Here is a 15,382-nt window from a genome sequence, read left to right as displayed (position 1 = left end):
GGAGTTCTTGGTCTCAAAAGGGCAAGATCTGGTAAATTATAAATGATAGTATATTGAACTAAAGATAGCAGTAAGTGAGGACAGGTGGACTATGAGAGGTAGAAGAGTCAGACACCTGGCAGCAGAGGACACCTGGAACGTCCTTACATCAAAAGGTACAAAAGGTTGTAACTCAGAGAAGGGGAAAAGCTTGTAAAGCTGGGCATCAGTTATAAATGAGTAAAGAATCACCCAGAGGAAGAAAACAGAAACAGAGAACTGACAATATATAAGAAATAAAATATTTATTAACAGGAAACTACACCTTAGAGAGGAAGAAGAAAGTGAGAATTGCCAAATGCCAGGTTGGACTTTTCCTTGCAGAGAATACTAAAACAAATCCCAAAGATCCTTCACATTAAAAATTGAAAAAAAAAAAATAAAGAACAAGTAAAGTGATCGAGCTGCAATGAAGTAAAAATAATCCAGGCTTGGGCAAAAAATTAAATTAATCCTGAGCATTAGTTTCCAAAGATGATGTTGATATTTCCCAGAAAATCTAATGCATCAAGAAGGAAATAAACAGATATCTGAACAAATGTTAAGGGAAAGTGTAATTAGAAACTTTGAGATAAATCAAAATGCAATCAATGGAGCAATAGGTTTGCTAAGCTTAGGCTACTTGGGGTCTATCCAATGTTTCCTGATACTTTTCTCTGATAACACAGCCCATTTTATAAATAAAAGAAATGCAGGATTTCAGTAACATAAAAGCTGAAATTATTATGAAACACAGGGAAAAGAAGGATCACCACCAGGATATCTGTGTGCCTGAAGAACTTGTGGAAAGGGTGGAAAAATGGAAATCATAAAAAAGGAGTCTAGCAGGGGTTGCAAGTGATGACTCTCAGCGATTTTGCTGGTTTCTAAGTGGCATAAACAGAAATAGTATATGGTCACAAAATCTGCTAACGGCACCTCTGGAACACACTGTCAGCTACAGAGAATAACTGGGTGGGAATAAAGGAAAATGTGATAAAGCTTGACAATACAGAGTCCCAAGGCTTCCATTAAAGGGCAAATTAACAAAAAATGTCTACAACTACAAGGATCTTTAAATGAAGATTATTGGGAAAAAGAAATACTTTGGTTAATCCCACACACCCCTCCCACATGACTCAGAGCAATCAGTGAGCTGCACTCACAGAAGAGGCTAATCCAACTCCTGGACAGATCAGCTGAGTGTTTCCACCATCAATAGGAAAAGGCAAACCCCAGTTGCAAAGTGAAGATGAATTCTCCACCTGGAGTAATTTTTAAAGCTCTGCCCTGAAGAGATGTATTTGAACTTAGCTTCCTGCAGAGAGAGGCAGCTGGAACAGCCACAAAAATGTTCATAAAATTTCATAAATGAGGTGTCTAGACAAGATCAGTTTGCTTAGACTAAGGAAAGGAAAATAGGCGTGTTTAGGCAGGGGAGGGATGACTCTTCTTTCTAAGCATATCAAGGAGATAAACACAAGGGAGGGAAAAGAAATATTTAACCAAGGAGGTTGGCAGAGGGAGAAATGCACAGACTGCAAATTAAGAGAGATTTATTAGGACACCATGAGGAAAGGCGGATTTTGACCAGTTTATGAGATGGGTGACACGATGAACCTGCTCAGCAAAGCTGATGACTCAGTGACTCAAAAGGACCCCATGAGTTTTACACCTATCTTTTTTCTGCTTTTGCTTTTATCCTTTGAAAAATCAAAGTGAGGCAAATGCAGTCTCAAGGAAGGGGGGGTTCATCTCACCTCAGCACAAACTAGACCACAGAGGGGTTTGCATCTGAGCTAGTCACACTAGTGTCACTACAGTTAGTCACAGGTGAGAAACAGAAGTTTTAGGGCAGAATGACTCCTCAGACCTACTTTAGATGTGCATCTTAGAACATGAGGAGCCTTGCCCCAAATGTGCCTGCATCTCCTTGTGGACAATGCCTGGCCCCATGTTTCACCAGGTGAATCCCATGCTTAGCACATTTTGAAATTCAGTCCAAAAAATTTATTTAAAGACGCGTGGGCAAAATTTTCCTTACCTTTCTCTCACCAGAAATAATTACAAAACCAACAACCAAAAAACAAAAATCACCCAAATAAATCACGTAGCTGAGTCTGTGTAGTCAAGCTATAGCTCAGCATTTATAAATGAAGCAGTGAAAAAGGCAGGGTTTGTGTACACCTTGGGCAATCTCCAGCAAACAGTTGCTGCATGATGGCACACAATGTAAGATAAAACCAAGTGCCTACAGATTTTGGGAATGACTGAAACAGTGAGCCCTGCCAACATGAGCAGGTGAGCCTGCAGGCACACAACCAAAAAGTCCTATTCTGTGCAGTGCAGGAGGATGTAAAGGATGTTTGAAATGCAACCAGTAAATCATTTCCAAAAGAAATTTTTGAGCTTAGCTACTTAAATAGAGCTTAGCTCTAAAATCCCTGGTTAGCTCCTTAATGCTGCTTTACTGGAGTTAACATTAAAATAAATCTTCCAACATGTATCAGAAATCTTTATTTCTTGGTAAACAATTAATATAATAAAGTTGCATAGTTACAAATCAAAATGAGGGAATGAGAAAAATAAAACAGTGACATTTCTGATTTATCACCACTTTGAGAGCAGAATTTAGGGTTGTATTCAATTATGTAGATACACACAGGAGTAAAGGGCTTTGCTTCTTCTGCACAAACTACCTAGAGCCCAGGTCCAGATATGAGCAGAGCCCAGTTAATACTTGACCCTGCACCACTGGAAGCAATGGGAGTACTGACTTCAGTGAGCAGAAATTTGAGTCCTTGCAGCAAAAATGTAAGCAAGCAGGTTTTTTCATGCATTCTCTGAAAGGAACCCTAAATTTATTGCTTGAGATTTATCTTTTCTTTTTTTTACCAGGAGGATGGAGAAACATTCCTCTTTTTTTTCCTCTAACACAAATGTCAATAAGCTGTAACATTAAACTTCCAGTGAACTGTTTATGGCACAACTATACAGTGTAGCACATTTCAAACAGTAAATAACTGAGGTTATAAAGAGAAGAGTGATTTCAAAATATTTCTTCTAGATGCAAGATCAGGGGATGTGGCATCTTGCACTATTTATTTATTAGTGCATCAGTGTGACCAAAAAAAAGGGGGAAAAAGACAATATCATGAAATATGATAATTTTCACTTACTTAGGGAAGGTGGGTAGAGGACAAAATGGGAATTTGCGCTACTCCCATATCACTTCAGTGAGCATCTGACCAGATTATTTCATTTCCTCATCTCCTTGTAAACCTTCCCCTGCTCTGTGAGCAAAAGGGATCACTCAGGACTCCAAGCTTCCCTTGAAAGTGCTCCACACACGATTTCCTCTGTTGGACTCTGTATCAGCTTATACAGCTCTGACTGAAGATTTGATTTAAATGGCTTGTACACAACATCTGCTTCCCCCTAATATGCCCATCACATTAAAAAAAAAAAAAAAAAGAAAAAAAAAAAAAGAAGACCCCTGGGATGTTTATTTTCAGTTCAGTATACCATAACCCACATTAGAGAGGTGCAGCATGAGGCTATCAGGTCACCCACGACCCCCTGCACTGGCTCTGGCTCAGCTCCTTTCTTTCACAAGTTGCCCCTCACGTCATGAAGACATTCATGTGTCTCCACAGGGAAAGCTGCAGAAATACCCCAGGCCTTGTACAGCATTAAAGTAGCTGGTTAATTAATTTTTTAAAAAATTTAAAGCTGATTAATTAAACTGTGGAAGTACTTCAATAAAACCTTAAGAATAAAAGCCAAAGAGAAGAGGTCTAATTCTGTAAGTCAGTGCAGTGGAGTGATAGAAGTGAGTAAGTGAAAGGGGTGCAAATGGTTGAAAATCTACAAAATGTATGCTTACAGTGGACACATTTATATTTGGATACCATACCTATGCCATTGTATTACGATACTGTGGTTTTTCACACACTAAACAGCATTCTTCATATTTAATTGTCTTCTGAGTGCATAACAAAGGGGGAAATGCCAGGTCCCGGGGTTAGTGCTTCTGTCATTACATTGCTAGGAATTTTCCTCATCGTTTAACACTTGGTTCCAGGGATTTAGTTCTGGGAATTATTTTCTCCATGTCAGCCACCTGGATTTAAAAAAAGTACCTAGCCAAAGACTGTACTTCAGAGCCAAAGTCCCATTCTTGAAACACATCAGTTTATTTTCACCTTGCATACACCACTCAGACTCCTTCCTCCAAAAACCCTCCTTCAAACACCTCCCACAAAGGGAATGTTTGGAGTAAAGCACTGCAGGTGTGAACATGGCTACACCAGCTTTAGCAGCTTTTATTTGCTCTCAATTTACAGACACTGCAATTTTAGTTTCTATTAATTGCAGTGATACAAAGAAGTTTCTGACGGTGCTGAAATAGATCGATAACAGTAATTAAAAGAAAATTACAATTACAAGGAGTCCATGCTTTAATATGCCCTGCATAGAGCACTAAATTTTAAAGGCCACTGGGTTATGTAGTCTTACATTATTAAGCAACAGGCATAGGACTTTGGTTTAGGTCATTTCAATTTCTCTGCTTTCACTTCTAGCCATTGGATTGTGAAAATTAATTTTTGCAGAAAGGATCTTTTATACAACTCATCTGAAAACCATCTATTTGGCTGTCTCTGTGTACCACCCTGACTTTGTGTCCCTTTCTTCACAGTATGTGACATGTCATTTCAGGACCACGTTTCTGGCAGAGAAGAGATCAAGCTTCTAAGTCTTGTTTCATTACAAACTGAGAACTTCATGAATCTCAGTAAAAATTCCCAGAAAACAAACAAGCCAACCAACCAAAAAAACCCCAAAATCTTATTTTTCAAAATAGTAAGAGGCTTTTTCAGCTGAATTTAACCCTTAATTTGTAGAATCATTTTCCATTTGGTCAAAAGCTTGTCCATCCATCTAGTTTGGGGAATATTTACTCAAAATACTCATTTGCAGAGGCTCAAATGCATGTGAGGACAAGAGCCAAACACCTGCCCAACATCCTGGTGCCCTGGGATGGCAATTGATGTATTTGGTCCCAAAGGGAGCTGTAGTATAGCTTGACAGTATCTGATCAGCATCCTCAGGCACCTGCAGACTCATTTGCTGAGAATTTCATCATGATGTGAGTCTGATAATTCTGACTTGTATGGAACAAATGGTTACAAACAACCTCTCAGTAGCCCAGACTGACAGAGGTCAGATATTTATCTCTCTAAAAGGCAGAACACATACAAAGGCTTAGTCTTGAGGTACCATAATTGTCCAGCTTCGAAAGCAGGGAGTCATGATTTTATAAATTTTATAAATTGGTGCATACAGCAATGGAAGAGTTGTTACATACAGCTCATTACTCGGGGAAAAGAAAATTAGAGGCATGACAAGCAACATACAAGTCCAAGACAAAAATCCAATTTCCAGTCACCACACACTTCACAGCTTAATACCAACAGGAACTTCACAGGGCCAAAATCTTTGGATCCAAACATCATATTCCCCATTACTCCAAAGTTTTGTGTCTTTTGTTTTTTGTTTTTGTTTAATGTGAAAGAAGAGACAGACAGACAGTTTTAGAGTAAATCTGAAGTTCCAGAGAACTCTTATACTTAAAAAAATCAGCCAAGTTTCAGAGACTCTGAGCACACACACCCTGTTCTGCCTTGTTCCTTGAAAACTGCTTGGATTCCTCAGTATGTACCATACTGTCCCCTCTCACACTTGTATATGGGTAAGGTTTTCTGTATGGTTTTGCTTTAGCCAGAACATATTTCAGTGCAGGAAATTCTGCCCAATTAGAAAATATGTGCATTTTTCTGATTTCTGGGACTATCATCCTACCAAGTTCCCTAAATCAGGTATCCCACTAAGGATTCCACTTTCCTCTCTCTCTCAGTTTATTATCCTCCAGCCTATTTTACCTTGTTTTCCAACCCTTTCAAAATAACTTAGCCACTTAATTCCTCATCCATCACATCAATTTAGATCACTCTGTGCTGTGCAAAGTGTCTCTCACTATGTCACCTTTCCCCCTCCCTGTCACACATCCCAGTCCCCTCAGCAGACTCCAACAGCCTGGCTCTGTAGCTCCAGGCTTGGAAACCTACACCTCTAATTCTTCCTCAAATCATCTTAATCCCCCCCAGTTCTCAATTTGTGTGTTATAATCCTCTCCATCAAATCCTTCTGCTGAGGCTCTACATGCACTCAACAACAAAATAACTTTGATTTGCAGTCATGTTGGCCTCTGGTGGGAACTCCAGCCTTGACCTAATGCTGTCTCCAAGGGAAATGACACCATTCCTACTGTGGCCAAGACTGGCTGCATTTGAAGAACTACAACCCTCAGTAAGAAAACACACATTTCCTTTTTTCAAACTGATTTTTTTTTTTTACTCTTTCAATTTATCTCCTTAATTTTGGCATCATAAATAGCACTCTGGTGCTTAAGGCATCTTCATTCACCTTAAGCACCTGTATCACACAGAGCAGTCTACATCTACAATGTCGAGACAAAATCCCAAACTTCCTTGGCCATATCCTTCTTTATGAGTGAGAGATCTGCCCATAGGGAGGAAAAGAAACCCCCTGCAATGGTATTCCCCCTTACAACTAGCAAAAAAAAATTTGATGCCTTATGTGGGACAACAAGGGTTGGATGTGGGAAAAACAAGGGAAATTTGGAATGTCACCTTTCACTCAGCTGGCTTTTAGGGCTGCTCACTCTGGTTTCAGTCCATCCCTCACCACTATGCCAAGAACTCAAAGAGCACCAGGACCTGCACCCAAGGTCTTTCCTGCTAAGCTCATTCTCTGCAACTTCATCTGAAATACCACCATCATCAACTTTAATGCTTTTATCCAACCCCAGGGCCAAGACATAGAGCTAAAACCTACCAGAATCAAGAGGTAAAAGAACTCTTCTCTCTCCTACTTGCCTTAAGAAGGAAACACCTGCTTTCTAATGAGAAACATTGCTTTTAATCAGAGTATCTCTCCCAAATTAAGATTATAGATTTACTTATTCTTCACCTGTGAACAGTGTTTGAACACACTGCTGCTGGGGGGCAAAAAAGTCAAATCCCAGACAAGTAGTACCAATTAAAATAAATGTTAAAAAACAAAAGAAGATAAAGAGCATTAATAACTGCAACCACCCAGAACACACAGACCAGCTCAAAAGACTTAAATGTCACAAATTTAGACATATCACAAAAAAATAAAAATATCTCCCCTGAAAGACAGGGAAAGGGGAAGGGAAAATGTAGACCCAAGGAGGAAAGGCTGGCTGTTTACCTACCTGTTCTCAAAATCACTTCAATTCTTTTCAGACATTAGGGAAAGCTGGAGCTGGAGAGGTTTGAACTCAAGTAAATGTACACCAGTACCTGCTGGAGGCTCCAGAGCCTTAACACAGCTCTTCATGACAAGGGAATCTTACTGTTGGCTCCTTTATTAAAAAGGAGTTATGTTTCATTTGTTTGAAGGGAAATGACAGCTGCTCTAGGATCACTGGAGTTCATGATACCTTGCTACTGTTATTACATTTTGATTAACATTTGCCACTTTAGGTGTGTCTCAATTACAATGCACCGTGTCAAGATCCTCTTCCCTGTCACAAATATTGCAGATGGTTTATTTCCCATGTGAATGTTAGAGGTTAAGCTCATCCTTTAAATCTGTACTGCTTGGGCACAGAAATTTTCTGTTTGTTTTACATATTAGAGCACAAAAATCTGGAGATAATGCTGCATTTTTTTATAAAAATCAGGTTCCTCTGACTCTGAAATTGGTTATCTTTTTTAAAAAGATGTACTACATTTACAACCTTGCTAATATCACCTTCTTACACAGCCTTACTGTACAACCTGGTTTCAGATGGGCAGCCCTCATAGGATCTGGAATTTAAGCTGCAAGTATTACCACTTCTGTCATATTTGCTATAAATAAAATGGAACCATGTCAAAAGATGCTATTCAGCACAGAGGCAGGGATGGAATTTTAAAGGAGCTCTACAAAATTTGTTGCAAAGCCTGCATTAAAAGAAAAAAAAAGAATGTGGATTTTCTATAGTGAGGATATATAAGTGCAGAATTGAGAATTAAAAAACAAACAAACAAAAAAAAAACACTAAACGGTGTTCTAAGGAAAAATTGTTAAAATGTTAAAAAATGAACTGAGGCTTTTTCTTCTGTCTATAACCCTGAAGATAAAAAGCTCTAGAGAAAAATTAAAACAAGTCCTAAAGCCATTACAGCTGCATTTTAATAATGAATTCCTCTACACTGACTCGTGCATGCACTGTTTGTTGTAGTTATTGCTTGTTTTCTGTATTAGCTTAGGCCACAAGCTCAACTGCATAAATGTTAACACACTCAGCAGTTAAAAAGCTTTAATTCAGCATCCATCTAAGATATTTATATTTTCTCTCCTCAAACAGTTTCTCAGATTTCAGCTGAAGTTGAAGAATTGTACCAAAAAAAATGGAAATAAATCTCCCTGTCAATAAAACATTTAAAATCATGTTAAAAAAAAATTACAGCCTGGTTCAAAAGGTAATCCTAGGGCCGGATTTTAAAAAGTGCTCACTCAGAGCCTATTTCCATATAAGTGGCAAATTTGCCACCAGCTTCAGCCAGAGCAGGTACAGAATTGTAATCAAGCCCTGCAATGGGTTAGAACTGCCCAAAGACTGAGCTGACAAGGAAGGCTGTGACAGGGGATGTCCCAACTGGCCCCACCCACTTTGATAGGGACTTGCACCAACGCTTTTGGATGACAAGCAAGCAATTCTAAAACCCCCATCACTAAAGAAAACATCCACACATGGTACTGGAATCATAAGGCACCTCTTCTCCAACAGAGGAATGCCTTGTTGGTAAATCCCAGCAGCTCAAGACCAGTCCCCCTGTATTTGCACAGACAGGAGCTGCCTCTCTGGAAACAAGCTTCTAAATTAATCCCTAATTAAAATAACCCTTTTGAGACAGACTACAGTCACTTACCTCATCCACATTCTCAAAGGCATTGATGATGTCATATGGTAAACAGGACAGAAGATCAATCACAAACCACGTCTTCAGGTAGTTCATCCGTATGAGCTTAGGATCAGATATAACCTCTCCCCCAGGGCCAACAAAGGTCGTGTGAAAGTTCAAAACAATGTCAACCAGAAAAATAACGTCCACGACACTGTCCAGCACGAGCCAGGCAATGTTGTTCTGCTTTGTCTTGAAGGACACGTTATATGGAACCATGATTGCTGTGTAGAAGGTTAGAATTAAGATGACCCAGTCCCAGGTGGTCTTAAAAGCACAATAGTGGAGTATAATGTGTGGTGGAGTCTTTGGAGCTTCTTGTTTGTACTGAGGAAGAATATCAGATCCCAGCTGGAGAACCTGTAAGAGGCAGAGAGGCAAATGTTACTGTTTGCAGTGAACAGGATCCAATAAGGGGTCTTAGGGATTTCTGTGAGGAGCAGCAGAGATGGGTCTGTGCTCGTTGGACATTGAAAGGCAACCTGCAGTTTCTAAGCTATCTGATTTATTTAGAATGTGTGGAGGCAGCTATCACTCAATGAAAGGGAACAGCATGGCATCTGAGGATACTCCTGCAAAAAGGGAGATCTTTGAAGATGGACTGAGGGGAAACCATGCCAACAGCAAGGGAAGAGAAGCTCCATAAAGAGGTTTCGGGTACTGCCACACCAGCTTATGCTCTGCAGCTATGAACACAGAATCACAGAATGGTTTAGGTTGGAAGGGACCTAAAAGATGATCTATCTCCAACCGTCCTGCCATGGGCAGGGAATCTTCAACTAGACCAGGTTGCTCCAAGCCCCATCCAACCTGGCCTTGAACACTTCCAGGGATGAGGCATCCACGGCTTGTCTGGGCAACCTGTTCCAGTGCCTCACCACCCTCACAGTAGAGAGGTAACACGTAATCTAAACATGAGTATTCATTCATACTTGGAATTGTTACAAGACTAATTCTTTGTGCCTGACCTCTTTTTTAAACCATTGCTGAGCCAGAGCAACACCCTATCAAAGGTGAAACAGACCCCAGCCTTGCTGGCCAACCTCCTATAATGAGGCATCATGTGCACAACTTCTGCCCTAACACCCATCCTATATCATTCTTCCTTCCTACTTTCTTCAAAACGTTGTTGCTCCCACAAGCTCAATATCACTAGTGGGCTCTCTTTTATTTCCTGTAATTACTTCTCTTTTTTTTTTTTTTTGATAGGACTGTAATCTCCTGCATGCTCACTGTTGTAAAATTGTGGAACTGGAAACACAGCAAAAACGAAGCCAAAGTCACTTAAGGCATTCCCAGCTAATCTAATTACTTCTTATCTCAGTGCAACACAAGAAACAAAGGCACAAAGGAACACACACGTGGCAATATATTGCACTGACAACTGGAAGATCCATTTGGGGATACATTTGGGCATCTGAAGTCCGTATGGGATAAAATATATAATTACAGCAACTTTAAAACTCATTTCAGCCCTATGCCTGTCCCATACTGGGGCTGATGCACCATATTTCCAGGGACAGTCAGATTGAAAACAGCAGCCTCAGATGTGTGAAATTGATCAAACATAGGATGCTTCCTCGATGGAGAGGAGTAAATGGCTCTGAAAAAACTGTGTAACAACTAAGAATATGAACTCAAGCACCACAGATAGGGATTCTCCATTAATTCTTTGCAGTCTTGTCTTCGAGATGTTTTTAAGAGAAAGCTGTTACTGAGATCAGACAGTAAAAGTCTGGCTCTGCTGAAAATCTGTTATTCAGGAATAACCAAGGGACAACAACAGCAACCTCCCTCATTCTGTGATGGGGGATGTGGCTTCCCAAGATGTCCAATCTGGGCCAATGTCAGGCTGAAGGGATGCAAATCTGCTTCTACCTACCTGTTCCCATCCTCCCTAAGGTCATATTTAGCAATCACGATCTCTAAGGAAAGTCAGTTGAGCTGACACAACAAAAAACTAACTTGTTACATTAATTAGCCATTTGTTTTCTACAGAGTCAGTAGAATTTCACAAATTTATCCATGGTCAGAAGAGCACTGGACCCACTGCACAGGCAGCAGTGAGAGAGAAGCAGAGACCTCCAGGAGCCCGTGGCTGCCCCCTTTGCCAACAGCCTCGTGCCACACCAGCTCCAGTGTAACACAAAGCCCTCTGTGGAGTGGTGTGGTCCCAATGGCACTTGCCAGAGACACCCACAGATGCCAAAGCCTTGGTGAGACCCATAAAAACATCAAACTCCAGGTGTCCCTCCCCCAGTGCCCAGGACAGAGTGACTATCAGCACTTCTATACTCCTGTAACCACTGGGGCACACTGAACTTGCTGGTGGATCCATGGGTTTTTCCCTGGAATTAAAGCAGTGATCAACACAATCATTTTCTCACGGCAGCCTCGTGAAAATTTCTTTCAAAGCCAAAATTTTCACCTGCACTTAACACACCATTTTGGCTTTGCCTCATAACTTGGTCGTTATCTCCAGTTATCTCTTTGGACTCATCAGTGTCCAACACTTCACTGATAAATCAGCACTCGGACTTCTTTCCCTGGTTTCTTCAGGCCTGTTTGTTCCCTGCCTTGTTCACTGAGGCAGGAGCTGGAAACATCCTCACTAGAGCTGGAAAAATAAGCTACTTAGGGCTCAAGCAGAATGCAATCAACATATGCTTGATAGTTCCCTGTGCCTCTGGTGGTGGAGTGCTCGGGAGCTCCCACGATACTGTAAAAGCATAATTATTATTCTTAACATAATATCATGCTGAGTTTGACATGGTGAGTGGGTGGCAAGTGGCTGTGGAGACCACTGAACTATAATGATTATTTCTTTCATGCTGCATGAATTTTTAATTTTAAATCACCAAAGAATACACAGTATCTTGTTAGTCAGCTGCATTCACCACAGACTGTCTGAATTATTCCTGTGTACAGCTAATGAAAATGACTGATAACTGTAAGGTCTGATCAGGTGAGCAGCACATTCTGCAAGGGATGAGCTATGAAGATAATGCTCCTGCTCAGACACAGAAATATGGAAAATGGGGCCTGTACAGCAATGGTGAACCTCTACTCAGCCTGCCTTCTTCACAGCATTTTGCCTACAGAGCCCTTTCCAGTCATAAACTACTTCTAAGAGAGGAGTTTGCACACTCTCCAAGCAACAATTCCTGAGTACAACCTCACCTCACCTATTCCTGAGCACACCTACTCCTTTACCTAAGGTTTTGCTGCTGACTGATCTAAATTTTCCTTGCTGTGACCTAATGCCATTTCTTTTTCCTCCAGCTATAGTGATCCTGGTGAACAATTTCCTCCCTCATTCTATGCAGCTGCTTTAGACTCTTCTGAATATTTTTACCATATCTTCTCCTGTCTTCCCTTCTCCAGACTAAACCAAGAATGGATATAACTGGAATTACAGGACACTCAAATGTCATGAACTTGAAAAGCATGAGGTGTCAGTAATCCAGCATTTATCCCATACCAATATGGGATCATTCAGGGGAAAACATCACACTGACAACACCTGAAAACTGGGGGTTTCCAGTCTCATTATTTAATTTTTTATTATCGAAGTTCACTAAAACCAGAATAGGAATGGCAAAAAAAAAAAAAACAACCAAAAAAAACCCCACTGAATATTTAAAGCTGCTATCAGTTCTACAGGACAAATTCTCTGGCACAATGGCTGTCATTTACAGTAGCCTATGTATTTTGACCTTACGTTTTTGACACATTTATTTTTCACTACTAATGGACATGAAGATGAAAGCAGTACCTCTGTTGCATCAGTTAACCTGAAGGTATTCACTTGTTGCACCACCTGCACTCTTAAGGAGATGTTTACAACCTCCCAGAGAGTTCATTTCATTAGTTCTGAAGATAAAAGTGATGAGGGAAATACTGCAGGAATGGCTTGGCAAGGAAGTCAAGATTAGTCCATGGGGACCCAGACAGGGATGCTTCCAAAGAGGTTTCTCAAACAGTCCCATTTCACTGGGAGAGGGACTTGAGGACATCAATCCTGGTTCCACGCCACTGTGAGACAGCACCTAGAGGAGCACACTGTGCTCACCAAGTCAAGGAACAACCAGGAAGCTGAGGATTGTATGCACAGAAATAGGGCCATGTCTTGGGGTGACTTTATGATGTGCATCCCATACCGCTGTTCTATGCCCAGAAATTCATTTTGTGCCTTTCTATGCCTTTAAACTGAGCCTGAGAAGGGGGAGAGAAAAGTGTACTTTTTCAAAGCAGTTTTGCAGTTTGTTTTCATGTTTCAAGGACACAGAGATAGAGACGGTTCTCTGTGTTCAGCTGTGGCAGCGAGAGGAGCAGGAGGAAGCATTCAGCTTGCTTTCTTTCCAGCCAGCTTTTGGCCAGTTTTTCAGCTCCTTTTCCTCTGGAGAGTTGAACTTTTGTTTTCCTGGGACTTCATTTTTTTCCCTTTTTCTCTGCTGAACTGTTTCAACATCAGAGTACATTGGGAGGACTTTCCACCAAGGCCTTGGCCCTGGAGGTGGGCCCACCACCCCATCCCAGCTCCAAGGAGGGGGAGAGAGATCTACGGAAGGACTCTGAAATTTTTCCAGGTTTCTCTCAGCAGAGCAAGAGGTTTTATTAATTAGCATTATTATCCTTTTCCTGTGTGTTTGTTAAATAAATCGTTTTTATCTCTTTCATTTTCCTTGGAGGAAAATTCATTTTTTCCCCGAACCTGGTGGGTTGTAACCTGCCTTCTCTCAGAGGATGTATTTCCAAATTTGCCCAAATCAGCACAAGCCATTTAACTAAAAGTGTCCTACAGAGAGTGCTTTTATGACCTGTCCTATAAACATGGGCTTGCCATGTGGTGCTGCTTTAGGACAAGTAGAGGCGAGGCTGAAAAATCAGAGTCGGGAAATATTTTCCTCTAAGAATATTAATTTAACACGGGGAATTAGGGTGGGTTTTCTTCCCCCCCCGCCCTAGGAAGGGGTCAGGCTGGTGTCCACCCCACTTACTTCAGCTAAGCGGGAGTGCTTGTGCACCACCTCAGCTTTGTTCATCGGCGTCAGCTGCTGCAGGACGCTCCGGCTGTTGGTCAGCGCCCGCGTCAGCCGGGCAAACTTCGTCCAACCTGCAGGAAAAGAAGGAAACCATGTCAGAAATCATGTCAGAACTACTCAGGCCTCATCCAGTGCTAGTAAATCTCCTTTGTGCTTGACCATATTCAGTCTCAGACCTGAACAGTTTCTCTAAATTGCCGCACGGAGCAGCTTCAGGCTCCGGGCTTAAAGATCTTGCAAAAGAGGAAAAATACTGCTCCTTCAATGCAAACACGGGTAAATGTGAGGGGAATCAAAACATTCTTTCTTCTGCCTTCTAGAGACATTGTGTTAGAGGGATGACATCATGTTTTCAGCCTTCTGGGGACATACTCTGCTGCTGAAATCTAATTCCAAGCCACTGAAGCTCAGGCAAGGGCTTCCCAAGTCTGCAAATCCTGCTGAAGGAAAATCCTCTCCAGCTACAGAAAGGCTCCTGCTATTTCAAGAGAGCTGGAGCAGCCCCAGAAGTCTGATCCTTAATTCCTTACTGGTTTTTGCCCCAACTAAACTTCAGGGACAAAAAAAAAATCTTAAAAATAAAAAAGACAGTACCAGCAGCAATGCTTCAGACTTAAAAAAAAAAAATCATTAAGCCTTTAAAGTAAAATTAAGAACTTGATTTTAAATGGCATTAAGAAATACATTTAGCTATTATATTAATGATAAACAGCTGCTTTAATTGTGGCCTGATACCCACACACTGGGATGCCCCTGAGGAACATTTTCCTGCAGCACCCGGCAAGGAAAAACACCCAAATGTGATGGTGTGGATGCATGAGTGGATGGGGTAGATGGGTGCAGCAAAGAAAACACCAGGATTTTCAGCAGTGTAGCACCTCAGTATTGAGCAGGAAAATTGAAAATCCAAGTATCTTCAGGAAGGAAGCATATTCCCAAGGACACCAAAGGAGATGCTCAACATTCAGTTTAGCCAGGTATAATGTCATTTTTTTACCAGAGAGATGTGGATAAAATATCAAACAAGTTATGGACAGGAAAGGGGTTCAGGAGAAGGTTTAACTTTCATTTAATTTGAATGCTGAGTAGGTGAAAATTGGGGGAAATACTCATATCTGAGAAAGGAAACACAACATTTCTACTTTAGAATCATCATAGAATCACAGAATGGTTTGGGTTGGAAGGTACCCTAAGGATCATCTAGTTCCAAACCCCTGCCATGGGCCAGGACACCTTCCACCAGACCAGGCTGCTCCAAGT

At 41.1% G+C, this 15,382-nt stretch overlaps 1 protein-coding gene across 3 annotated transcripts in view; it reads right to left on the bottom strand.

The window, feature by feature from the left end:
* KCNH5 (potassium voltage-gated channel subfamily H member 5) overlaps positions 1-15,382 on the bottom strand; it is a 151,279-nt gene that overhangs the window by 98,114 nt on the left and 37,783 nt on the right. For all 3 annotated transcript variants that reach the window (XM_069018497.1, XM_069018498.1, XM_069018499.1), the window contains exons 5-6: positions 14,078-14,193; positions 9,045-9,437 (exon numbers count right to left, since the gene is read on the bottom strand). In XM_069018497.1, the coding sequence (XP_068874598.1) occupies positions 9,045-9,437; positions 14,078-14,193 (509 nt within the window). The remainder of the gene's footprint in view (positions 1-9,044; positions 9,438-14,077; positions 14,194-15,382) is intronic.

This window comes from Aphelocoma coerulescens, chromosome 5, assembly GCF_041296385.1.
Source record: "Aphelocoma coerulescens isolate FSJ_1873_10779 chromosome 5, UR_Acoe_1.0, whole genome shotgun sequence".
Taxonomy (NCBI): domain Eukaryota; kingdom Metazoa; phylum Chordata; class Aves; order Passeriformes; family Corvidae; genus Aphelocoma; species Aphelocoma coerulescens.
This window is presented reverse-complemented; position numbering and strand designations above follow the sequence as displayed.